A 26,506-nucleotide genomic window follows, 5' to 3' on the forward strand; every position below is an offset into this window, starting at 1 on the left:
TTTCAAACCTTTGAACAATCATTAATTTTTTATGGTTTATACAATACAGGGTCCAGACTTAAGTTGTAATTCCTTTATTTACCCAAATATGTCTATTGAACTCTCTGCAAAGCCTGCCTTATCCACACTGACAGAATAGTCCGGAATATGGCAGCTGCTGCCATAGTGCTTAAAGGAACACGGCAGAGAACAAAACAGTGATAACTCTGGTAATCTGGTAATTATGCACCTCAAGGTTAATCCTCAGTATCATTAGAATTTAGCTGCAAGGCACAGTTTTCAGCTCTTACACTTGATTTCACTTCCTGGAGGTCGTCTGTTTGCTGTTTAATTGTGAGGATTACAATTTTGCCTAGTGTGTTCCCCTGCCGACTCAGAACGGAGGTGTTGAAAAAAGAAACCGCTCAACACGAGTGAGAACCAAAGTGAGTGCTCGAGGAAATTAAGAATGAACAGTGATGAAATGAGCTGTTTTAGATCCATATTAATTGGGTGGAAACCTAATGGGAGTCTAATGGATCTGTTGCCGTGCTATTGTGAGCGTTTTCCAGCATGCTAAATTCGAATCTGGTCGACAGGCATTGAAATGTTGGGTATGTAAATGAAGGAATGCAAGCTGTGAATTTTGGTTAGGTTGTGAAGTGCATAGAGAGGATGGGCTATGTGTGTAGTTGCACGTATTCTGACTGGATGAAAAAGGTAGACCATGAGGACTGATCTAAAATTAATGCTGGGCTGGTGGTACCCAGTGCATGTATTGTGGTTCAGAACAAAAAATAGCCACAAACAACTTACAATCAATGGTGCAGCTAGTGAGCCCTGAATATGAGGAGAGGACTTTGTTTTATTTCATAACCTTCCTCAACCTGTTTGTGAATGTTTTGCACGATTCACTAGGATGCATATTTAAATAAGGATCCCTCATTATCGGCTCAGTCCTGTCTGACCGACCCCTTTAATGGGGTAGCTTAGCGATTTGTGTACTTTACATGAAATCATTCAGTTTATAATGAAAAAAAAAAGAAAATACAATTGGTTTAAAGCAAAAACATTATCTCTGGTCTCATTGCTACACCCAAAATTATTTTATGTAACTCTCTTTTTATGTAATCTCTTTGTTGTTGTTAAATTGTTTAATGTGAATTACAGTGAAGTAATGTTGCCACTTTAGACATATTTAGAAGGAGTAGAACGGAGACAGCTGATACAGGGATAAGCTTAGTCATATGAAAATTTGGCAAGTGTGATACTAATGATAACAGGGTCAGGACCGTTATCCCTTTTATGGTAAGTCTTCTGAGTCCTGTACTTGTAGCTCACCGGCTGCCATTGGTTAGATTATGCAGATTGTCTGATTCATCAGCATCAGGGTTCTGGCAGGTCCCTCTGGGAAGCTGTCTATTTTAGTCTTTGGCATAAAAGAAAAGGAAGTCCGCTCCGTTTGCAGTGTCTTGACTTTTTAAGGGGCATGTCAAAGCATACGCAGCCTCCCCTGTCTGGTTGTCAGAGGGACGGCAGCTGCTGAGTCATCTGCTTTCTAATTATGTACAGTACTACAGCTTTGTTTGAATACTGGATTCACTGGAGAGAGAGACAGAGAGAGGCATTTCTCTGCATCAACCAAGGATTCCTGCCTTGCTGAACAGATGCACTTAGTTGGTGTAGATGCTCTTACTTGGCCTCATCCATGCCAGCTTTCTGTGGTTCGTGCTCAGTGTACAGGTGTGGGTGATGTGGAAGAATTCAGTTCTCCTGCATCTCTGAGACCTTGCCAGTTCCTGTCTCATTTGCCTCCTTTCTCTGTTTCTAATCCAGTGGGACATGCATTGTTAAATACATTTATTACATGTCTATAATATTATCGATTGATACGTTAAAGACCATTCTGTGCATACAGTGTATCAGCATGGCTGCAAAGTCTAAAAACCTTGCTGGCTAATGATAACAAAAGTTTAGCTGTAGAACTGAGCTAGCAGACAGAAGCCATATAAGTAGTTACAGTAGCAGTGCGATAATGTGGCCTAGGACATTGAGCATGAAATCGTGCAGTGTTGTTAAACTGGAGTTTTGTAAAAACCTAAATACAAGTGACACTCTAGTTCTCTAAAAAATATAAATCATTTACAATAATTCTATTTATTGTTTTTGAAAAACAAAAAACATACTTTTTCATTTTTTAAAATGAAATGCTGCTAAACATGAATGCTTTCCATCTCAAATATATGCATGCACCTTTTAGATGAAGAAATGCCTTAGGTCTTCTGGGGATAAGTTATTCTTATTCTTGGAGACAGCATTATGTGCAATAAAAATGAAAAGGAATCCATTATGGAGCACTGGGGACCACATGCCCAAAGACCCTGTAGCCACGGAGGACTTTGATTTGATTGACTCCAGCTTTGAAGACTCGCCTTTGTTGATTACTCCTCACCCCTCCCCTCCGCCCCACAGCAAGCGAATCCCTCATGTGAAGGACGGGCAGGTTTTTGTACTTATAGTAATGGTTCCCATCGGATGGCAGCGGGGTAGTGCTCTTCGCTGGTTGGATAACCAGGTCACCGGCAGTACCGGCCATTCGTCAATGGCAAAGGTCTCCTGCCCCCAGTGAAAAGCTCTGCAGCAACATTAATTAGTCATGTTAACATCAGAAAAAAAAACACATTGTGTGGGCATAAAAGGCTGCGAGAGGGGATGAGAGACAAAGCCTGTATTGTCAGTGGCCTCTGAACGTCTGACTGTCAGCTCTCTGCTGCTTTCTGCCCTGCCTGTGTGTATTAGTGAGAGATGGAGAGGGAGGGGGGGGGGGGGGGGGGGTATGGGGAGTAAGAGAGAGGGAGAAAAAGAGAGACTGGGAACGAGGGAAAGAGGAAAAAAAGGTGGGGGGGGGTAGGGTGAGTGAAAGGGAGAGATAGGAGATCAGGAAAGAAAAACACAAAACATCTGAGTCAACCAAATTATTTCCCAATAAAAACATAATTACATCAACCATTAGGAAAAGCACAAAGGCACATCTGAATGCCATGATGCCTTCTAAAGACACCACAACAATGCGGCAACACTGAACCTGTCAGCACCGAAAGTCGTTAGGCAATGACAAGTTTTGACAAAGTATGAACTCACTGTGCGGTCGGGCAATACAGACTGCCTGACGCTTGAATATCTGCCTGCTCAGTGGAGACAGGCTGTGCTCACAATGCAGTCTCAATGAGGGGAGATGGAGCTGCACTTAATGTGAGAAGGACAGGGAGGTAAGAGACACCCTCCCGAAAATAACACAAATCAATCCGCATTCCCCTGCCAGTACAGGACACAGGTATATGGTCTATTCTCCTTGGAAGATGATCTGAGTACTGGTACCCAGTGTGCAGTACTGGTAGCCAGGTTTATTGTGGCCCACTGCCGTGTGAGGGACAGTGATTATCACCAAAAATGCACCCTTACTCACACTTTAAACATTTCAGGTCATAATTCTAAGTCTTTTTCATATAAATACTACTTGACTTTATTTAATTTCAGCTTTAAGAAAAATTTTCATTTAATTATGTGAAGTGTTTGCTGTAACCACTGTATTTTTGTTATGTCCAATTACTGGTTCTTCCTTTTCAAGTTCAGATCACTAATATAATGTGCCTACAAAGGTTACAGTGATACTTGGAAATTCGAATTTTGTCCCAAGTAGTGCCTCATATTATAGAGATCAGCAGTCTCATGTCTTTAGAGTGACTTTGATGATAATCAATGAATGAGGTCTTATGTTTCCCATCTGCTGGATGTGCAGGGGCAACATCGTATTACAAAGATATGCTTGGAGCATCAAATTCAAGTCAGCAATGGATATTTTCCAGAAGTAAATGGAGGACTGGCTCCATTATTATGTATTTGTTTAGCAGAAGCTGTTGTTCAGGGCAACATAACTGCATTACATTTTACATATTAATTCAGATGGATATTTACGACAGCAGTTGAGTGTAAGTGCCTTGATCAAAGGTGTAATAGTTAGACCCCATCTGAGGTTCACTCCTGTAGCCTTCTGGTTACAAATGCCATTGCTTAACCAATGCTGCCCATTTCTGGTTTACAACTGCAAAATAGGTTTCAATTTATGACCAAGTGTATTGAAGATGTCTCTTTGCTGCACTGCGTTGCCTTTTATACTGTGGAGGTGAATATTGCCTGGGAAGTGGCACAGCCTGTGGAACTGGTACCATTGAGAACTGACTAAAACAGGCCTATTCTGCAACAAAGATAATCCATCTGATGTGTCTGCTTTGTGCATACTCCTGAATGCTTGGTTTGGATTTATGCCAAAGTCAAACCCCATCCCCCTCACACATACACACACACACCACAGCACCCGCATTAAAAGGTGACACCAGGGTGGCATCAATGTTGTGGGGACAGTGAGACTCTGCTGATCGAGTTGCACGTCCTCCTATACTGCAGCCTGGCTCCATCAGCCTCCCTAGTTAATATTTCACCGTACGGCCGGCCCCTTCCCGTTCAGAAAGCAAACTCTGCGGGAGATGGTGCTGGGAGATAGGTGAGCCACTCAAGAGCCGGGACTCAAGATTACCGCAGACATGCCCCACCTGGCAGTGACTCTGTGGCCAAACTGCTGTTAAATGCTACTGCCCCAAATTGCTCTGCTGCTGTTTGGGCTCAGGTACAGGGTGAGTCACTCCTAACTGGCAGACTGACACTGTGAGATGACTCACTTTAGACATATATGCTGGCTCATGCTTGCGTACCCTCGGCCTTTGAGTTGTTTTTGGAAAAATCCATGTGCCGCTTCCATGACTCGGGTTTCCTGTTTTTGCTGAGATGGGACAGAGAGCAGAAACATGCTACCAGTACAGATATTCCCCTGTGTAATATCAACTTGATATAAACTCCTGCAGTTTTCTTGCGTATGACTTACCTTCCCCTCTGAGAAGCAGCTTATCTACTCCTGTTCTCATTGTTCAGTTTAGGCGGGTGCTTACCCAGAATTCCTCAGTGCTGCCTTCAGTTGATATTTAAAATTTTTATATTTGGTGTTCTGTAATTTCCACCCTGTTTACTGTTGTTCAATGTGCCATGCTGGAGAAATAAATAGAGGATTTTGGCAGCTGATAGAAGCAGTGCAGTTCTTACATGAATTTACAGTATTATTTATGATTTATTTTGTATGTATTATTCGCTTCCCGCTAAATTGATTCGACAGCACATAGAATGGACCGATTTAAAAGGACATTTTTGGAAATGAGGGCTGTGTATGATTGAGATCAGACACACGGTTCTCTTTGTGTTTTGAACACATCGTGATTCATTTTAAGAGTGGTGGGTGAGTGCGTGTTGCCTGGCCATGTTGTATTTCTCTGCTCTCTCACCCATTCTTCTGGCATGGTTTACCTCTAGTGATGACTCAGGACAGACTGGCCTTCCATATCTTCCAGAGCGGGGTGAGGCTTTGAAGGGAGAAAAAAAAATCATGTGTCAGCTCTCTGTCATGTAGAGGTGTATTTTTCCTAAGAGCCATAATATGTTCTGATTTGTGTCTAGATGTTTCCGTGCACAGGGTCTGTGCGCTGCAGTGAACGTTGGCTACTTCCTCGGCGCATCGCTGCGTTGCACTGTGGAATGCGGCGTGTGTTTTTTCTGCATCACTGAGCTGTGCCGTCCCCCATAATCCTCTGCAGAGCGCATGCCAGCCCTCTCTCGGAAACAGCAGGCAGAAATACGATGGCAGCAGCCGAGGGCTTGGATGCGGACGTGACTCCTTATGAATGCAGCTGGTGCTCCTCGCTGCCTGAAGACTGCAGCTGAGTCCAGCAAATTGTTTATATCTGGAGGTCGGAAACTGCCTGGTGAAATACCCAATTCTTTTGTTCCGTGAATGGAAACGAAATAAAAAGAAGCTTTTGAAGTAACTATTTCGAACCTGTTTTCACATGCCATTAACATGTTTATTACCAGGTTGTTACAATAGGTTGGGCAAGTGCTTCTATTCCATCAGTATACATTCAAGGCTCCAGGATGGAGTTTTTTATTTGTATTTAAGGTACATTGCCATTACTGAGCAGTTTATCAAATGTGCTGGTACAGTGAGTCTTTGTAATCAAACAATGTAATAAGAATGAAGGCATTTATCCGATGAAATTGTTCTTAATTTGAGGGTAGGGCTGCCATGTGCCAGAGGTGTAAACCCAAACATAAAGAATATGAACATATATGAACATAGGCCTAAATAATTACACATTTCTAAACCTTTCAAACTGTCCCAGAAATGAGTCTTCATTTAGTTGATTTCAATATTGTCACACTGCCTGACAGCTTATTATAGTAAATAGGCTGCCTTTGTGTAAGTGAAATGTTATATTAATAGTTTTTTGTGCACATTTTGACACTGACTTATTTTTTATATTAGCCTGTCTCTTGGGTATAGCTGTTGGTCAGTGTTGGGCATATGGATTCAAATGGCTTTTTAGCCCTTTTTTTTCTGTAGTACCATCAGCCATTCTGGTTTGGAAATACTCAGTTTGCAATGAATGGAAATATGAACAAAGAAAGGCTCCCCATTTTTCACCAGAATGTATTTCCTGTCACACATGCGTAGCGGTGTGAAAATCTGCAGTGCAGTTTTCCTTTTCTTCTCATCCAGATGCTGTTTGGCTTTCACAATAGGAATGTAATATTAATCTGACCCTGTGACTTTGGTACGTCTAACCAAGACGCCGTTACCGCAGTGGGTGCTCAGCGCTCTTGTACCTTGTTGAGATGAATTGTAGGGAGGGCTGTTAGTCTTTCCTATTAAACAGGGAACAATAACCAGGGAGGTTCGTTCATCAAAATCCACGACAGCCGTTGTGGGGGAAAGAGATTTAAGCCCGCAGAGCGGCTGTGTTAATATGACATCTGCTGCCTCTGTTACCCATGTGCAGACACAGCACAGCTAAGAATACGACTGTTGTGACAATGACAGACTCTCATATCCTAAGCAACACTGGGACAAATGCATTACCAGCCACATTAATATACCAGACCATAAATAGCCTGATCGTGAAATACAGTTGGATGATTTTTTTGCCCTAAATGCAAGGATATGGATGCAAAATAATCTAAACAAAACACTAACAGCCCTGGAACACTGGTGCATTTACATTTACATTTGGTTTACAAGCGCTTTTTATCCAAAGCAACTTACAAGTGAGACAGCGTACATCACAAGCACATAGCCATATAAGGAGTCAACAATATTAGAAGTTTACTGTCAATACTGTACTGTATGTATGGCCTACCTTGTATTCAAATCCTACTGAAAAAGAATATCTCTGCTGTTGGGCTCTTGTGATGGGAGACTTAGAATTTGCCGGAAATGCAACCATGGACACCTGCTGTGCCAGCCAACAGGGGGATTTAACCCCCCAGCCTGGTGCCCGTTTCTGCATTCTGGGAGCCCTGCCAGCTCTCATGCCCCTGGGTACCAACCAAAGATTTCTGCCGTCCAATCAAACTTCTGCTTAAAAAGCAATTTCTAAATCCTTTAAGGGTTTTAAGCAGCTTAAATATAGAACAGACAGGTTTTTTTTGTTCTGTTGAAGATCCTCTCTTGTAATTGTGATGAAATGGAGCTCTGGAGCTTAATATTTTTGGATGAAGGAAATTGTTCCTCAGCTTAGAGTGTTTTTGAGATGTGCATGCTGTTTGGTGTTATTAGAGAGGTGAAATTCTTACCTACTTACCGGATAAAACAGGGCTGCTATGATATTGTTTTATGGTCCAGCATTGGTTCTTAGTTGCTTAATTAGCTCAGTCAGTGTCTCAGGTTTTTGTTTATGATGAGGCCGAAAGTTGAATGAGTGCCCCCAACTGAATGTTACCTACCGCTTTGTTCTCAGGACATGCTGAGGTGTTGATATATGCTGCATAGTTGATGAACATAATTAATTAGCTTACCAATGAATCCAAGTAATAACTGAACATTAGTACACACAAGTTTGATATCCAGGTTCGGAGCTGTAGAAGGCAGATTTAAACGAGGCGCTTTAACAGCGAGGGCTGTATTTCGTATGCAGAGAAGATTAAGGATATTCAACAGCTCATTTCTTTTAGCCAGTTTATTGGCAGGCAGTGAGATGTGGTGCAATTCCGATGACTCCCATCCCCCTGGAGCTCCTGTCAAAGGAGACAGAGCAGCAGCAAAGATTCTCCACAGTTACAAGATGCCGAACTTTGACCCTGCTTTCAAACATTCCATGACCGTAATTCCTTAATACTGTAATTCTATAACTCCTCATCAACATAGACAGTGACTGCGGCTTCTGAGCTAAATCAGGGGGAATGCAGAGTGTTGCTCCTCTTGTGATTTGGTGTCTGGCAGAAGTTAAAAAGAGTCTAAATCAGGTCAGACTCGAACCAAAACACTGCACTGCAAGGCAGATAGTCACAATTCCGCTACTCTCGCGCTTCCAATTAAACTCTTGAATGTTTCAAAATCAAGCAGGCTTATTTGTGGGTTGTTAAACGAGTCAGTTGGACTTAAAGTCATTGCTGAATGATGTGCTTTTTTTTGGGGGGGGGGGGGGGTATTTGGACGCAGTTTTTATAGCAGCAAATAGTATACATTTGAGTTTTCATCAAAGTAAGCAATGTGAAAATTACCATTATAAGAAAAGGAGATTATGCAGTGGAATTAGGGACTTAAGCGCTGAGGGGCAGGGTTTAGCATATAAGAGACCAAGCCCCTCATTCCTCAGGAAAGAATCACAAGCTCCCAGCTCTTGTGACTTCCCCCACACGCAATGGGGGGCAGTCTATGGGGTTTTTTTATCAGCTACATGCAGTGGGTGGATGGACTTAAAGCTGATACTTGTCTGGCAGCAGGATTCAGAATGCCAGTCACAGCCTGCCACCGGCTGCTCTGCTTCTGAGGCAAATCATACTGCTCTTCCCTTGTGGGAATTCTGTTATTTCCCATGATTCCATGCTTTTATTTACTTCCTGAACAGAAATCCTTCCCAGGACAATCCTTGAAGCAGCTTACTTCCTTTTCCAGAGATTTGTTTAAGATCTGTTTAAATGGCTGAATTTTTACTGGCACAGTTAAGATTAAGGGCCTTAGTGTTCATGTGTAAAACAGAATTGCCCAGCTCAGGATCTGAAGCTGAATCTTTCTGGTTGTAAATGTAGGTCCCTAGCCAGTACATCGTGCTGCTTCTCTGATGTTGCACTACATTCACTTTTTGTGCACGTTGAGCATGTTTATGATTCAAAACTGAAGGTGTCATATTCAGAGCCCATTATCAATGATGTCTCACATCTTGTCTTATCAATGATGGTGTCTCAGAAGGCCCCGTCACGCTGCCTTATGAGACGCAAGAAAAATTCTCCAGGGTGAGAGAGGAAATCCTCAAAACAAAGGATGGAATATGCTAATGAGGGTTTGATTTTAGTGGCCCAGTTCTTTAATCTTTAGTCACACTGTAGCTGCATGATCAAACATTTGCTCCGTGAGAAATGCCTTCATTCCAGCTCCCCTTGAAATGAAGATGAATTGCCTCTTTTATCTGCAGTCGATGTTGGTGTTTCTTGTTTTTGCACAAACTGTGTATACAGAAAACAAAAGGACAGTATGTAAAAATATATATTACACGGGAGTGCCTCACACTTACACATCACTGCCTAGGTCTCCTATGTTGTGGTTGTTATTGATGTAGAACCAGTAGAGATAATATATTTAGTGATTATTTTGTTTGAGGCTATATGTGTATATTTTTTTTATTTATACTTTTTAGTGCCTAGATCCCAGTGTGGGATGAGTCCAAGATATTTCACCCGAAGTGTTGTTTGGAGAAAAGGAAAGAATGTAGCCAGGAACACAGCCAGAAAACCCTAATAAGTACAGAGGCACAGAGGGCATTGCTACCATCCATGTGAAAGGATGACATTGTTCGGCTCCCGTAATTTAGGGAACGTGGGGGAAATCCAATGCATCCTCCTTAAATGAGTTGGTTTTCATCTCGTTTGGCTGATTTTATTTAGCCCGCGACGAAAGGGCCAAACGAAAGGGCAGAATTATTTCGGGGGCTGTTAACAGCATTATCCACCCCGGCCTGTGTGAACCTCAGCCCCCGGGCCGAGACGAACCCCCGTGGATAATTCCATTCAAAGACAGGTTACGTCATTTACGTCTCCTGCCCTCCTAATCTCCCGGAGGCTGCCGGAATACTGCCTGCCAGATTGGAGCGTCTACTACTGGTTTAAACAGTTTGTCGCTTGTTGCTCATGAAGCTCACAACAGACAGTGACACCGACAATAATATTTGTCAGTTTAAGTTTTACAGTTTTTCATTCATTCATTTCAGTTTTAATTTCAGGAGCCAAGCTGTTTTATAAAATTTTTTGACACGGTTGACAGCTCATTCTGGTATTTTTTTTGTGCATACATATTCATAATACTATCGTGGGTTCCTGTCTTCAAGCGGAGGGCAGCTACACGCTGTCTGTCTAGCAGGCTTCAGTCAGAAGCAGATTTCACCCACATCAACAAAGCAAATGCTACCCTTCTCTGTTATTTCAACTGTACTTTTGCCTCCTTGCCAAAGGGCAGATCAGCTCTGTCTGTCAAAATAAAAATTACATTTCAAAGTCTGGATTAAAGGTGGCATTATTCTCAGAGTGTATTCCTATGAGGACTTAACTGGTGACATATTCTCAAATCTATTATCAGTGTCATGTGGAACAAAGAATACCAATGACAATTTTAGATATGATCGTTAAGCTGTTTCCATGCATAAAAAGATGACACTGTTGTGTGACTTTCTGTGTTATTTGATTATGAAAAATCTTGTTCATCCTGAAATGTCAAATGCATGTGCATTATATGTGCATAATGCCAAATGTGCAGTCCTGTCATTCTTAATGTTGATATCAGCTCAGATTCTGCTGCATGGTTTGCCCAATTTACATTAACTAGCAAATGCAGCCCGCCATTTCAATGCGATAAAAATCATTTTCATCAAGACCCACTAAATGAAACTATTCTTGCGAAGTCGGTGACTACTGAAGTGAAGCTCCAGAAACAGACATCTATCCAAGCATATGAATAATTAAAATAATGATATTAACTATACTACTTCACTTCAGAAATGTACATAAAAAGAATAAAAAATGTTCTGGTAAAGTTATCAGCCACCCATGGCTTCTAAAGTAGGGTAGAATCGATGTGCACTAATCGTACAGGACAAATTATAGGCAAACATGCTTGGGCAAAAAATGTAATTAACATAATTATGAAGTTCCCTGCAGGGACGGAGCTTAAAAAGTTTACATGTATCAGAGACAGTAGGTAATTATAGGAGCGCAATCTATGGTAAAGATCGTCTTCTGTCTTCAGAAGGAATCCCTCAGCTCTTCCAAACAGCATTGGGATTTATCTTGGCTTTCTGTTTCTTAGACTAATGTTTCTTAAATGTTTTGATCCTGTGATCCAATAAAAAAGTTAATTGCACCCTTATGAGCCTTCAAAGACTACAAAAGTAAACTAAATACTTATTATATATTATACTGGCATATATTATATATGATATTATTATAACTAAATACTGCATTTACTTAAATTGATTTCATGTTCAAACAAAAAAAATCAAGTTTTTAGATTATTGTAATAACTTGTCTTCTAATCTGTGTTGACAATTGATTATTCATTTTATAGATTTATACATACACCTTCTAAGCAAATTGAAAATTTCATAGAGTAACTTTACTTGGACAAGAGCATATTTAGATCACCAGTATAGTTAACTGGTGCATAGTAGTGATGTTAGTAATTCTACTGTTATTATGGTCACTAATACATTATTTCACCTTTGGTCCACCAATTCTTTAATGACCACAGTTCTGGGCTATAAATGAAACACAAGAGAGATATTCAAAGTAGCATCTATTCCATACAGTGTGATAGAAACAGTCCCATTACCTCTCCACGTCAAGCTCATACTGAATCTGTGGACAGAATACTTCTCATCATTCCACCATCGTCCACATGGGCCAGGTGGTCCTCACATTCCTACTGGTGGTTATCTTGGCTGTGTTTCTCTGTGTGCTGCCTATTGCAAACTTTGCTGCTGGGTGCTGGCTAAACATTAACCAATGTTAAGCGTACTGTAGAATATTCCTCATCACCATATTGCTATTTTTCAGCATTGCTGACATTGATCTGACACAAGAAGTCATAAAACTGATGGTATATTGCACGTTGAAAGACTGTGAGTTTTGGTATTATCCACTGTCGACCCCACCCTAGCAGGAAGCACCCATCGATTCCAGTTTTTAACGTACCTCTCCCCCCCCCTCACCAGGCTATGGAAAGCAAGCTCCTGGTGGGAGGGAAGAACATTATCGACCACACCAACGAGCAGCAGAAGATGCTGGAGCTGAAGAGGCAGGAGATTGCTGAGCAGGTGAGGGACACATCTCATGCCTTCTTTATTCACTGGATTTACAGGGGCAGCGGCATTTATCAAGGGTGACTGACAGAGCACACCTCCATACTGAGTTGTGATGAGATTATTTGGCTGTGGCTTCAACTACCACATACAGTACCAGTCAAAGGTCTGGACACACCTGATTAAGATGGGAAACATGCGTTCAAAGACATTTTGATCTAAAGACATACGTAAATGCTTGAAATTTGTTATGTGAATATAAATAGTGAAGTTGATGCCTATGTATGAATTTCTTTGCAAAAAAAGTAATTTTAAAGTGATTTTAAAAGTAATTTTAAAAGGTAGTTTTTGGCTACTTTGAACAATCTAAAATATAAGGTTTTGATTTTTTAAACACTTTTTTGGTCACTGCATAATTCCATTTGTGTTATTCCAAAGTTTTGATGTCTTTACTGTTATTCTAAAATGTGAGAAATAGTGAAAACACAGAAAAACCCCTCTATGGGTTGGTGTGTCCAAACCCTTTGATTGGTACTGTAGTTATACATCATATATGTTTATGTGAAGCTTGTGACTAAAAGCTTGTGTGTGGAATATGGAATAAGCTGTATGCTTCATGGGATGTGCTGATTTTTATCATGAAGTCTTTGTTGCATGAGCACCAGCATGGTGTAAATCCCTCCAGTTTATAAATGTGGTAATTAATGGACTGACCTGCTGAACCATCATCCTTACCAGTGGACGATGTCTCCCTCAGGTAGGGTGAGTAAGTACTGTACAATATGGATGCAATTACAACTGATTGTATGATGGTAGTAATGTTGTAACATTATTAATTAATTGTGGTAACATTATTATCTTTACACAGTTGATGTTTTATGTTATACATTTACACTGCTGGATGTCACAGTTCATGTGAAATGAACACAGAAATGTCTCGCTCTTTTGGGTAATTCCTACACAGGAAATAAACCTGAAACCTATTTGCCAGTACTGTATAGCTAATATCAATAAAACAAAATCAGTCAGTTATGAGTTCACACAAGTGCTGATAAAGAGGTGTGGTCACAGAGTATTGATTCCACCGAGCCATTTCAGGACAGATTGTCTTGAAACAGGCGTCTGGCTGTGCTCACATTCTACATGCAGTCTCAGCAGAAAGGCCTGTGCCTTTATGCCATTGTCAAGGCAGATGTCATGACCTAAGCAAAATGGCTCATGGTACCTGACGCACCAAAGCAGTATTTCTCAGCATTCACAATTCACAGATACTGCTGGTAATCCATGACAGAAGCCACACTAAGCCTTTAAGAGTGAAACTGCAACAGTGAAGTGCAGACAGGGTGCTGATAGCTGTTACACCACCAAGTCAGCATGGCATAGGATTAATGCTCTTTGGCTCTCTGCTCTACAGTAGGCAGGTATACCTTGTGAGCTCACTTTATAGATTCTTTTAAACTGCAAAGGAGAATCACTCAATGCAGAATCTTGCTCTCAAGGGAAATTTGAGACTCCGCAAAAGGCCCCAGCCTCTCAGCAGCATGCGATGAATGACACATATCGAAGAAGGCTGGTCCACAGGCGTCCTGTCTGCTCCTCCCCTTCTGATTCAGTTCTGTACTGCTGATTTTACTGAAGTTGTGTGAGGTCATTCGGGGCTACAATGACAGTGAAGTACAAGTGAATGTGCTGCAGCAGAGCCTCTTTATTGGCCTTTAAGCAGGTGTCGTGGCCTCCAAGGTCGAACCCGTGTTGGTGAACCGATTCCCCCTCGCGGAGGACTGCTCTCGTTCAGTGCAGCTTTCACACAGTGCGCACGGCACAGCCTGTCGTCAGCAGCAGGGAATTAGGCCCTGATTAGAATCCACCCACGCCACTGAGCATCACACATCTGACGATACAATTGCTGCTGCCGTCAAGGCAGAAATAACCAAGATAGAAACTATTATTTGCAGTCCTGAAGTGTCTCATAGGAGAGAGAATTAAGAAGAGGAAAGGCAAAAGTATTTTTAAAATGAACACTAGCAATGCAGTGACTGTGATTTGATGTGTACCGGCCATGTTTACTTATAAATAATAATTGTGCATTATTAAAATATTGCACACAGTAGATGTATGACATTGCGCGTCTGTTGAATAAATTATCAACAGTATACAGATTTGGTCAGATTTTATGTCTTTGTGGTTTTATAAATGCTTTTATCTGTACCCGAATAGGTCAAAATTCAGTTAATGCAGCTTAATAACAATCGCCATGTGTGATTTAGGGGTCAGTTTCAGTTTACAGTGCTGCAGTAATTGTCACACAGTGACGCCCTTCACTAAATTGGATCACATTACCCTGTGCAGCCAGCAGCCGACTTTGTCTACGACTGCTTACATTGCATGCATTTCATAAGTGTCCGTTTAAAATCGCCTCACCCGAGAATGCCACCCATGTGTCCCGCCCTGGAATCGAACCCTTAGCCGAATCCCCTGTCCCCGCAGACGTGCTCTCTAGCGTTGGCTCTTTGGCCCCAGAAGGGTCAAGCTCGGCTCTCTCAGGCCTGACAGAATGAGGGCGTAGAGAGGGCAGGGAACAGCAGTGCTGGCAGGACAGGAAGTTGGCACGTGGGGCACCCGGCACATGCGCCAGGCTTCTGCCTGAGCGAGAGCAGCAGCCCATATTTCCACCCGTGATCAGGCGCACCAGGGCGTGAAACGCTGTCGTTGTGTTACCAAAGGCCGAGTGTGGCCAAGCGGTCTAGAACTCGACTGTTCGACAACAGTGTCGCTGATCTACTGTTTTTAGGCCCCCATTCAAATCCTTTCCTTCTCCCAGGAACATAGGTAGAAATTTTGAGAAGAATTTGTTATCGCTTGCATCTGCTCTTGGCTGAGGTAGTGGGAACAGAGAAAGTTAGATATGCTGTCTTCACAGAAGAAGTTGTGCCTCATAATATTTTGAGAAAGTGACGAAAACATAAGTAAATTGTGTGGCTAATGAATTGCTTGATTAACTATAAATGCTTTTTGACTGACTGATTAACAAAAATACTATCATTCATTTGAGGCAGGCCATTAATTAGTGAGGGACTGGCATTGGCAGCTACGATACAACTAGTTTGAGTTCCACAATGATATTTTTCCTCAGTCATTGTTATTATTCTCAATAAACCTTGGCCAAAGTGTGTGGGGATATTATGCTACATTTCTCGCTCTTGCTGATAAACTGACGCAGGACATTCATTACTGTTTGGGTAGATGTGTAAAGTCTAAGTCTGGTACACTGCCATGCCACTGATATATCCAAGTGTAATGAGGGAGTCGGCAGAGTGTGACCACTGTGCAGACAGGCCTGTGTCTCAGTGTCTAGGCTGGATGTGCAAAATGTGAGGGGGTGTAGTTATGCAGTTGTGGTGCTGGTTTTGTTCTCCTTCTGCAGACTCGTCGGGAGAGGGAGATGCAGCAGCAGATGTTGGCCCAGGACGAGGAGACTCTGGAGCTGAGAGAGACCTACTCCTCCCTGCAGCAGGAGGTGGAGCTCAAGACCAAGAAGCTCAAGAAGGTAAGACACTCCCTGAACGAGATGCCCTGCCCACTCTTTACATATCACAGTTGCAAGGGCTTTGTAATCTTAGGCCTGCAGTAGTTACCTGTGGTCTTGTTTTTTGGATCATTGTTTTGCTTATACTGGACAAATTAACTGATTGCTATGTGAAGTGGATTGGCTTATGTACTGGGCTCAGTGAATAGGATGAACCCTCCAGATAATAAAAAGCCAGTGCATCTGTTATATCTGCAAGGATGGTGTAAAAGAACAATATTGGCTTTAAAACCAGGGTAGACATGTTTAACCTTGAATTCCCAGAGGTACATCTTTTTTTTTCTTCCACCAAAACCACAAATTAGTCTGAGAAGTTATTGGGTTACATTACAGGTAATAACTGCAATGAAAGAACTGTTATACTGTTTAGAGAAGCCTTGAAAATCTGCATCATTATTGCACCCCAGGAATAGCATTTCCTGTCCCAGCTTTAAATAGCCAAATTGTCACTTGGATCACCCAATTAGAACTGTCAGTGTTATTGGCTACTATATGTGGTTTCACAGTGAACATGGACAATTCATGGTAACTTGCAGATTATGCCGTCAGCAATTGTATGGTAGTATGACGTTAGATAGAATGTTGTAAGTTACAACTGGCTTTCACTGATACATTTCAGATGTGTTTTGAAAACTAATGATTTATACATTACTGTATTTAAATTCTGTAACTGTGAATATTAGAGGACAGGACTTATAGAATTTTTAATTACAGCCTTTGAAATAAGCAATAAATAAATTATTAGCAGTGGCGTTATTAAAACAGCCCATTGTTAAGTGTTCCTGTAGTAACTCAAAATGCAGTAGTGAGTCATTCTGTTTTGAAATGTAGTTTCCAGTTAAACACTGCTTAATCCGTATCCCAGTGAGTCCCTATCCCTGGTCCTGGCGATTTACCACCCAGTTTGTTGTCAGCCTAAGTCACCTGTTTGTGGATCTGTGGAGCCATCTGTTATCACTGACAATTAAACCAGACCAGAAAACTAGGCGACATGTCACTGGTATTCAGGTGTTGTTTACAGCACTCTGAGTAAGAGGGTGCTGTTTTTCTCACACTTGGCAAACTTACAAACCCTACTTCAGCTTTGGATAAAATAAAAGCAAAATCTAGGTGTGACATGTTTTATAAGCATAATCATATTTGTCTGTAAGTTTTAATTGAAAGAAAAGACCAAACTGCTTAATGATTTGATTACAGAGCTCTCTAACTGGAGCATTCTAATTACTCGAATAAACACTTGAATACTGTTCAGATGTTAGTTACACCGGGTCTCTTTAGGCAAGTGACTGGTATAATTGCCTGTGATGAACAGGTGGCTCCACTACTCCCGAAGCAGACAATCTGGAGTGATATGAAAAAAACAAAGTGGGTGGCAGACCACCAGGACAGGCAATGGAGCCAATTGCCATTTTTGCTTTGGTAGGAATAATGTGGATGTCATGCACATTGATACACAATCTTTTGGACTTGAAACTAATCTGTGTTTTGAGTCTGAGGTTGCCAAATTGGGAGCATTAACTTGTGTGTGCGAAGTGTCAAGTATTTCAATACAGGGATTCATTGTAAATCACTCATTAGAATTGCGACTCAGCTACATCTTCATGTGTCTGACCATTGGCCCAATATAATTTTAAAAACCACCGCTCTAGCTGGTCACTGTGTCAGCACCTTGGCATAGTTTTGGAGATTACCACAGATGCAAATGGCTCTTGTCTTGATTTTCAGTGGCTTATAGATTTGTTTCAGAAGCTTTTTAAGTCTTCAGGTAGGCACTTTTACTTCACATGAACTGACAAAGCATTTTGTCACTGTCATGGTTGTTTATATCAATATGTGTGGTGAGCTAGTTTGCTTATGTCACATACGAGAAAATTTCATCAGTAAAATAGACATATTGCTTGTTAGTTAAATTTTCTTTTTGTTTTAGGCTGATGAAACCCTGTCGTGTGATAGCCATGGTGTCACATAAATATAGTGTGTGTTGTGGTATAATGATGAGTGATGTATACACTAAAATCTGATGTACAAGTCATTTTCAGGGGCGTAATGCTGTTTCACACAGCCTGGGGGAGAAACAATAACACAGGCATGTTTCAGGCTTGTACCACAGATTTCCCAAATGATGCTCAAAAGGGAAAATTTGATTAAGCAACCAGATGGTGCACAAATCTAAAGCAAGAAAATAGCTAGTGATTAGTGCTAATGTGTGCTCAGTAATGACAGTTGACCTCTAAGGATCAGTTGAGAGTGTGATAAATTTAATACTCCGCCTAATCCGATTGTCCCTTCTCTGTCCTGTTCCCCAAAACTTGTTGGCTACTGTAAACCGGACCCCTCCTGCCCGTGCACTCTGGACACACAACACCTCCCCCCATCCCAAATATTTATCAGTATAAAAAGGTTTGTTTTTACCTTGTGATTCCCGATCACACCATTTCCACATGATCTCGAGCTTGCCACTTTTTACCCAACCGCTGCTAACTGTTCGCCATGAGTATCATGGGAATTCTCCAAGGAGCCAGCGCTCGGGCGCACAGCTCTTTTTGCAGAAGCTGTGATCATAACGTTTCCTCTCACTAACACTCCCAAGTGTTTGGGACTAACTCTGGCCACAAGCACTCAGGTTTTTTTCGGTCCACCCCACCCATTCCTCCCCATACATTTGTAATGCATGGCCCTATTATGAGATTCTATCCTGGCTCGGTCTCCATCCCCTGTTTTTATACTCTGCTGCATGCTCTCCTAGGGAGAGCTTTAGCCTCTGTTAGAGTGAGTACCTCTAACACAGAGAAAGGAATGCTTGTTTTGTGCGGAGTGTGTTTTTCTCTGGCATAAGAGCGCACAGAAAGTGTTGCACAGATGCAGAAACCAGAGTGGTTGAACTGAAATGGCACTAAGTGCAAAGCACTTCTTATAGGGCTGGAACACTTGATGATGTCCTCCAGTAAACCCGGTTTTAAATTGCTTTCTTCTTGGTTCTGTAAACCTAAAATGCCATTCGCAATGGGGTCTACTTCTGTAAAACTGGGATCAATCTCATGTTCAACATTAGCATTATGTTGTTTATAGTATTGAATTGAATTATTTTAAATCTTTGAATAAATGATAGTGTTGGACTGTAAAATGTAGTGTTTGGTAATGAAATTAGAATGTGCATGAAAAACCAGTGTTGGTATCTCAACCACGTAAAATGAAGAGACTCATTGATTGGACAGTTGGTTGCACACCATTTGAAAATGAAAGCAGAGCAGCTTGTGACATCATTCCAGCATGTTATGAATTTTGAACATATATACATATATATTGTTTTTTTGTACACTTTATGGCCATGTGGTGCTTGAAAAAAATGGTCAAAACAACTAACACAACAAACCTTTGCGTTTTCATTCACTAATATTAACTATGTTTTGTTTCCTACGTCGAGCTTTAAACCCAAATGCATGGTAATATTAGTGCACTTGTCATCGACATAACAGAGAATGCTGTTTAAGAAGCATGTGGGGGCAATCAGATAACAACAGTGCCCATGTGAAACCTACTGAAAACAATGAGTGAATGCATACCCTGTATGGATGTTATGTGGATTCCAGCAAGACACCATCTCTGTGGTGAAGTGCAGCACTGGGCATCAGACGGTGTGTTGCCGCGGGTGACTGAGCAGTTGCTAGGAGACCGGAGCTTGGATAGCCAGGCTCTGCCTGTGGAGTGGTCTCCCCCTCAGGGCCTTGGCTCTGGAGTCTGCTTTCACATTAAGAGACGACGCATCTCTCTCCTCTGCTCCCACGGCACAGCTATACGCCAAGCTGCAGTCGGTGAAGGCCGAGATCCAGGACGTGAACGATGAACATGTGAAAACCAGGCAGGAGCTGGAACAGACCCAGAATGAGCTGACCAGGGAGCTCAAATTTAAGTGAGTCCCCCCACCCCCACACCCTCTCCAATGCACACAGATACAGGGAGTTGGTAAGACTTAACACCCCTCACTCACTAAGGTTTCTTAGGCCGGAATTTGCTCTTTATCCTTATAAATGGCTGAGAGCCCAGAAGCTGAAACTTTGGGTGAAGGCTTAAAAATGGTAGTAGCTACTCTCGTTCATTGAGAAGAAATACAGACAGGTTCTCAATTTAACAATATCTGAATATATTTTGCATGAATATTGTGTAGAATGTATCCTGTGCAAAATTTCTGACATTTTAATAACCTGCATTCATAATTTTGGGAGTATTCTGCTTTTCATTGGAGGTCATAAACTTGATATGTGAGGAACATTATTGAATGAGGGGTACAGAGTGATTTCAGTACATCACTTGCTACACTTGCTACAAAATGTTATCAGACAAGCTTGTGTGTTTAACTAAAAATGGTGTATCAAATAATTCAAAATTTTGAATAATCACTTCAGTTTTATGTTCTATGTCAAGAAACTGCAAGATCAAGGCATTTGCTCTGCTTCTTGTACTCATTGTAGGCAGAAGAATCTGCTGATTTCTAATACTCGTGGGCTAGCCACCCTGACCTTGTCCCAACCTGATAATTATCTTGAACCTATTTTTGATTATTTTTCATCACTAACAAGCTTGTCGGTTTAAGTAAGATCACCCATCAGCAATTATGGCATCCTGTTTCTTGTTCATGGGCCTAAACGTCTCTCTGTTGTATCTCAGTTATGTTCCTGTTGAGTCTGAGTGTCTCCACTGTGTCTCAGACTTTGTGTCATGTCTGTGTTGTCTCTGTCATGTCCCAGTGCTGTCTTCATCATGTCCGTGTCGTTTCTAACAGGTCTCCATCTTTGCTCTTCTGTGTCTCCTTCTCCCTTCTGTCGTGTCTGTTATGTCCTTGTTGTCCCTCAGTCTTAGCTCTGACATGGCTGATTTGTGCTGTGTTGTCTCTCATACTTATGTCTGTCCTCTGTCACCTGAGTTACTGCTGTGTCTCACTATTCTTTCTGCTGTGTCTTAGTAATGGCGACATTAAGTCTCAGTCTTGGCTCTGCTATGTCTCAATTGTGGATTTGTTGTGCCCTGTACCTCTGCAGGTACCTGATCATTGAGAACTTCATCCCCCCTGAGGAAAAGAACAAGATTATGAACCGGCTGGTGTTTGATAGTGAAGAGGACCAGTGGAAGTTCCAGCCCCTTGTTCCTGCAGAGAAGTGAGTGTCCTGTAGGACAGTCTCATAAGACAGGATGCTGTAACAAATTTGCCAAATCATGTCATAAATTGGTCATATAGGACCTTCTTATAAAGTTAATATTATAAAGTTATAAATGTATAAAGTTGTAACTGTATAAAGTTATGAAGATCTCTCCAAAACTGGTTCGGGTTGTAGTGTGGCCCAAATGTAAAATTCCCAACCTTTGATTTGTTCATTCGATTTGTTTTTTTTGTCCTGGATATGAAAGTGTCTGCTAAGCATGTCTGTCCATGTTTTTAATAACGGTTGAGCAAACACTGCTTTTATAAGTAACTGAACTTTTCAAAATCATTCTTTCACTTATTTGAATACAATGGAATAGAAGAGAATAGAACTGGAAAGCACTTATTACTGTGTCATAAAATGGAAATTTGCCTTAGGCTCACTGGTACAATACATTAAATTTTCACAGCCAAATGGTATAACAGTAACATATGGTCTAAACAAAATACAAAATGCTTTCAGACTGACCCTCAGGTCTTTAAATATAGGAGCACTTTAGCACTAAGGCTAGAAATGATAGCCTGTTGTGATGTCATTTGCTGATGTGCTGAGGGTCTGATTTGCTAAGGTGATGAGTGCAACCCAAAAATACAGGTTTTCTAAATTTCTCACGCGATCCAAAGACTTAAAATAGGCAAACAATTACTATGATAAATAGAAAAACCAAGCAATGTCAAATTACCATGGTGGTGCCCGGGATTTTGCACAATACCAAGCTAAGCTGTCGTTGGCAGCTCATTTCCTCCAGCAGCCCCTATTAAACAATGCCTCAGAGATTTAACCACAATTGGCTCCGAGTGGAGGTGTAACTCTACCCCAGCCTAAATTTGCAGGGGGCTTGTTTGTATAACTCATCGCCTGTCACAGCTCCTGCAGCATCTGCGGTGTCCATCGGTGATGGAGCGTAAGGGACTATTTTCAGTCAGCGTGTTGCGAGGGCTTCCTTCCTGCTGAAGGTCAGAGCCGCATGCGGCTCACCGCAGGAAGTAGAATCATGGGCAGGAGGTCACTGCGGGAGGCAGCCAGGAGACACACATGCGAGAGGAAGGAGCCAAAGCAGCTGAAAGGGAAGGAGGCAAAGTCAGCAATAAGAATATAGAATGGCTTTTTTTTCAACATGGGAATAATTAAGCAGTGTATGCAATTAAAATATCATTGTGTAGTGCCTCTGCAACACCACAATCACCCTTTTGTCTAACGGAGCATTTTTTTTTTTCCTGTGGGGATGAGGCAGTTATTTTTCATGAGCGGAGGATTCATAAGCGCTGGAATTCACATTGAAACTCAGAGCACGTTCCGTAGGGTCTCTCTCTCCATTTATGTCTGATTTCCATTGAATTTTGAAAAGATGTGCTCTGAGGTCAGTGCAAACAAAAATATTGCATTGAACCAAATCTGATTCGATTGCAAAGTGAACATATTTTTTTAATTCCATCATAACTAGTATTTTTTTGTTCCTCATAATGAACTACATTTCACAGAGAGAAGATAGAAATCAGTATTTACATCTGAAATGAACAAAGAAATGATTGGAGGAGGGGAGGGGGGTAAAAATGTAATCAAATTTGTTTGCAGATAGGATGTGCATTTTTGTGTGATTTTTGGCCGGCGCACATTTCATGTGGATTCCTCTCGAGCAGAGCTCTAGCTTTAGGTTTAGTGTATAAAGGCCCTTTTGTGCCCTGTAAGCATGGTTTGGCTGCAGCTCGTGGGAGCCGACTGGCTTTTTGCCCTCTCACAGTGACTCAGAGATCTGCCCATCACCAGTGGCCAGCCTGGGCTGATGGACTGGGGGGGGATGGGGTCGCAGCTCTCAAACAGCAGCTCCCCTGCTGCAGAAACATTTTGTGAGGGGCTGTCGCATGGTGTGTCTGCACCAGAATCACATCACTCAGGTGACATCAGGACAGGTTGGTGGGTCTAGTGGAGCTAATGGATCTCTACTCTGGTCCGGTAGAAATAATTGCCAGCTGAAGCCACAGAAGTCAAAGGAAACTGGGCAATCACATGATAGGGAGAAAGTCACATTGTGACAGTGATGTGGAAGATACCAAGGATCCAGCTTCATTTCTTTTAAAGAAAACAAAAGTCATCCCCAGGTAATTTGGCCAGGTAATTTGTCTCACACCTGGCATGGCTGGGAAGAGATGCAGATTGCAGACGCCTCCCAATGTGGTGGTCCGATGCCTTTCTCACACCACACTGTGAATACTCCTGTTATTGGCTCTGGATCTGACTGAGCACTGTCAGATTTTAAGGTGCAAACACATGTCTAAAGCACATTGAAACAGATACAAGCAAAAGTGTGATCACATGTTTTGTCAGCAGTGGCAAGGCAACTTTATCAAGCATTTGTGAGTCGGCTTCACAGGGGCTGTAATTTACTTACATGTGTGATTGGTGTTGTGATTGCTTATTAACTTAACAGACACCTTTGTTCTGGCTGATTTACATAGCTTTGACACAAAGATCCACTTGTTCATCTGGATATTTACTGAAGTAAAAAAAAAAAAAAGTTGAGTAGTTTGCTCACAGCAGTTCCCTCAAGAGGGAATCAAACCTGCAATTACTGGGTTACAGGGCCAAACTATTCAAATAAATAATTTCCCATCTTCAAATTTTTACTGACATTTTCTATAAGATAAATAAAAAAAGATTTAAAGCTCCAACTGGACGCACATACTATGTAATATAAGCATGGTGGACTTCTGATAACCCCTAAACCCTGGTTCCCGAAAAACTCAGCCTCAATTCGTCGCGGCTCATCCTCAAATGCTAAAAACCTCTTTCATCAAAATAAGTAATGGAAACAAGATTAACACCCTAATAAAGAATGGAAAATGAATGAGCAGGCACAGCCAACCTATAAATCACATAGCACTGTACATTCAATATGGGAACTGGTGACCTCTTCAACCTGCACATAAAGAGGCCTCTGGGCTGGCTGGAGTTTGTTAATGAGAAGAATCACAGATTGATTGGAACGCTTTCCTCCCCCCGACTAATCTGAAATTCAATAGACTTTGTCAGGCAGAAGCGGTCAATTTGGATGTGAACTGAAAAGACTCCACAATACAGTAGATTTTTTTTTACAATAAAACAGACCTTTTCTATGACCATTAGGAGAAAAGAAGCTGCTGTATACAACTGCTTGTGCACATTACCTTTATTATACATGATATAATTTTTAGGCTGGCTCGCTGTGGTTTCTGAATTCTTTGTCTTTGTGATGGCTCGGGGCGTTTTTTTAATGGAGGACTATACCATGCTTTTGTGATTTTTGTGAACTGTGGCATGGAAAGCACAGCTCCTGCTCTGCATGGTAAGAACGGATGTTGCGCTGAATGTTAAATTTGAGATGGATTTCACAGCATAAGACATTTAACAGGTAATGGTATTCGTGCTGTGGAATGTCTGAGGGGCTGTGTCATTTTGAAATGTAATTACCAATAGTAATCAGCACAGAAGTAGGTTAACCTCCCCCCTTCCCTTTTTTTTCCTTTTCTTTATCATTGCAGTAAATTCATTCAGATGAAGAGAAGACCCGCCTCTGCAGTGGGATACAAGCGACCAATCAGCCAGTACGCTCGGGTTGCCATAGCGATGGGAGCTCACTCTAGATACCGGGTAGGTGATGGCTGAGGCGTGCTTGGGGAGGCAGGGACTTCAGTGATAGGCCAGGAATGTGGTCGCCATCTCTACCTCAGCTCTCTGGATGAGCGCCGCCTGTGATGTGTGGTGGATTCCTCAGATCACAGAGAGCCACACAATCTGGGCATAAAACACAGGTGGAGGATGGGTCAAGAGGCTGTTTATTTGTCTGCCGCAAAATTAACATGTGCAGCTGCTATTTTATTAAGCCATTGTGAGGAGCTAACCTCATAATGACTGAAAAAAATATTGCTGTGGTTCCAGTCTGATCATTACATTACATTATTGTCATTTAGCAGACACTGTTATCCACAGCAGCTTACATAGGTTACAATTTTTACATTATACATTTATACAGCTGGGTATTTACATAGGCAATTCTGGGTACCTTGCCCAAGGGTACAGCAGCGCCCCAGCGGGGAATCAAACCAGCAACCTTTCAGTTACAAGCCCTGCTCCTTACCGCTATGATACACTCCCACCTGAACATGGTGAACATAGAAGAATTATACTGGTAATGTCTACGGCTTGCATTGTGGCTGTACGCTGATGTTAGTTATGTGACTGATTCCTCTAGCTACAAGGATGTGGCTAGGATAGTAGCCGTGGTCGGGGGGCTGAGAAAAACCAGACATAATTGTTTGGAATTTCCTCTCATGTGCATTAGTCATTTGACCACACTGTTTGCTTCTCAGAAGCTCATGGGAATGGTATGCTAGTGGTATGCTAGTAATTTTTCCTGAGGTTTGATGACATTTTCAAGAAGTGGGATATAGATAAGGTGAGAGGGAGAACTGTTGAGGTAAACCAGCCTGTCACTGAGCAATCACTCACCCTATCACTCTCTCACACACTCACTTACCCACTAATTCCATACCCTCACTCTCACTCGCTTACTCACTCACTCACTCACTCACTCACTCACTCACTCACTCACTCACTCAACAGGTTTGCAGGTGGGCCTGCTAAGCAAGGCTTTTATCAATTCCATATACAGAACATAACTTGCGCATAAGAGTAAGCCTGTGCATTTTGGACTCCTTGGCTTTCTGTAGGCGGAAAACATCATGTTCCTGGAGCTGGACATGACCCCACCCACCATGTTCCACCTGGACTTCCCCAAGGCACAACCAGAGCAGGACCTGGCTCTGCATTTGGGCCGGGATCTGCTGCTCGACAACGCCACCTACAGGGACAGGGCTGCTGCTGCGCGTGTCAGGAAGTCTCGATCTTGGTGAGTTAAGGCCATGGATGGGCAAGGATTTCAAAATACCTTGGCCAGTGTCTGCAACTTTATTTTATCCAAAGTAGAAACATTTAGTAACCCAGTGACATCTAGATATTCGTTTTCCTTTACTAAGTTGTTAAAAAGGACAGAGATTCCATTACCATTGTTGTATCCTGTGCCTGAATAGCAAATAGAATGTGGTCCCTGCTGCAGAAATGCCACATGCCCGTTGCTGTGGGCCTCTTATTTAGAAATAGCTCCCATCAGTGTTATGTGAACTCTCAGACTGGCAGGTCAAAAAGCACTATGCTAATTGGTGGACGTGCTATCAAGGATTAGTTTGATGCGTTAAGATCAAGCCAACTTTACCCAGGGGAGTCCCTAATCTCTCATAATGTCCTCTTTATGGGTTGTCCCC

General features: G+C 41.9%; 1 protein-coding gene across 2 annotated transcripts in view; it reads left to right on the top strand.

Annotated features, from left to right (window-relative positions):
• LOC118791957 (kinesin-like protein KIF3C) overlaps positions 1-26,506 on the top strand; it is a 46,424-nt gene that overhangs the window by 12,363 nt on the left and 7,555 nt on the right. The window contains exons 2-8 of one of the 2 annotated variants that reach the window (XM_036549545.1): positions 12,339-12,440; positions 15,850-15,972; positions 18,403-18,411; positions 19,803-19,921; positions 21,048-21,164; positions 24,728-24,836; positions 25,916-26,094. In XM_036549545.1, the coding sequence (XP_036405438.1) occupies positions 12,339-12,440; positions 15,850-15,972; positions 18,403-18,411; positions 19,803-19,921; positions 21,048-21,164; positions 24,728-24,836; positions 25,916-26,094 (758 nt within the window). The remainder of the gene's footprint in view (positions 1-12,338; positions 12,441-15,849; positions 15,973-18,402; positions 18,412-19,802; positions 19,922-21,047; positions 21,165-24,727; positions 24,837-25,915; positions 26,095-26,506) is intronic. The other variant, XM_036549546.1, reaches the window with a different exon arrangement.

Source organism: Megalops cyprinoides, chromosome 17 (assembly GCF_013368585.1).
Source record: "Megalops cyprinoides isolate fMegCyp1 chromosome 17, fMegCyp1.pri, whole genome shotgun sequence".
In the NCBI taxonomy this organism is placed as follows: Eukaryota; Metazoa; Chordata; class Actinopteri; order Elopiformes; family Megalopidae; genus Megalops; species Megalops cyprinoides.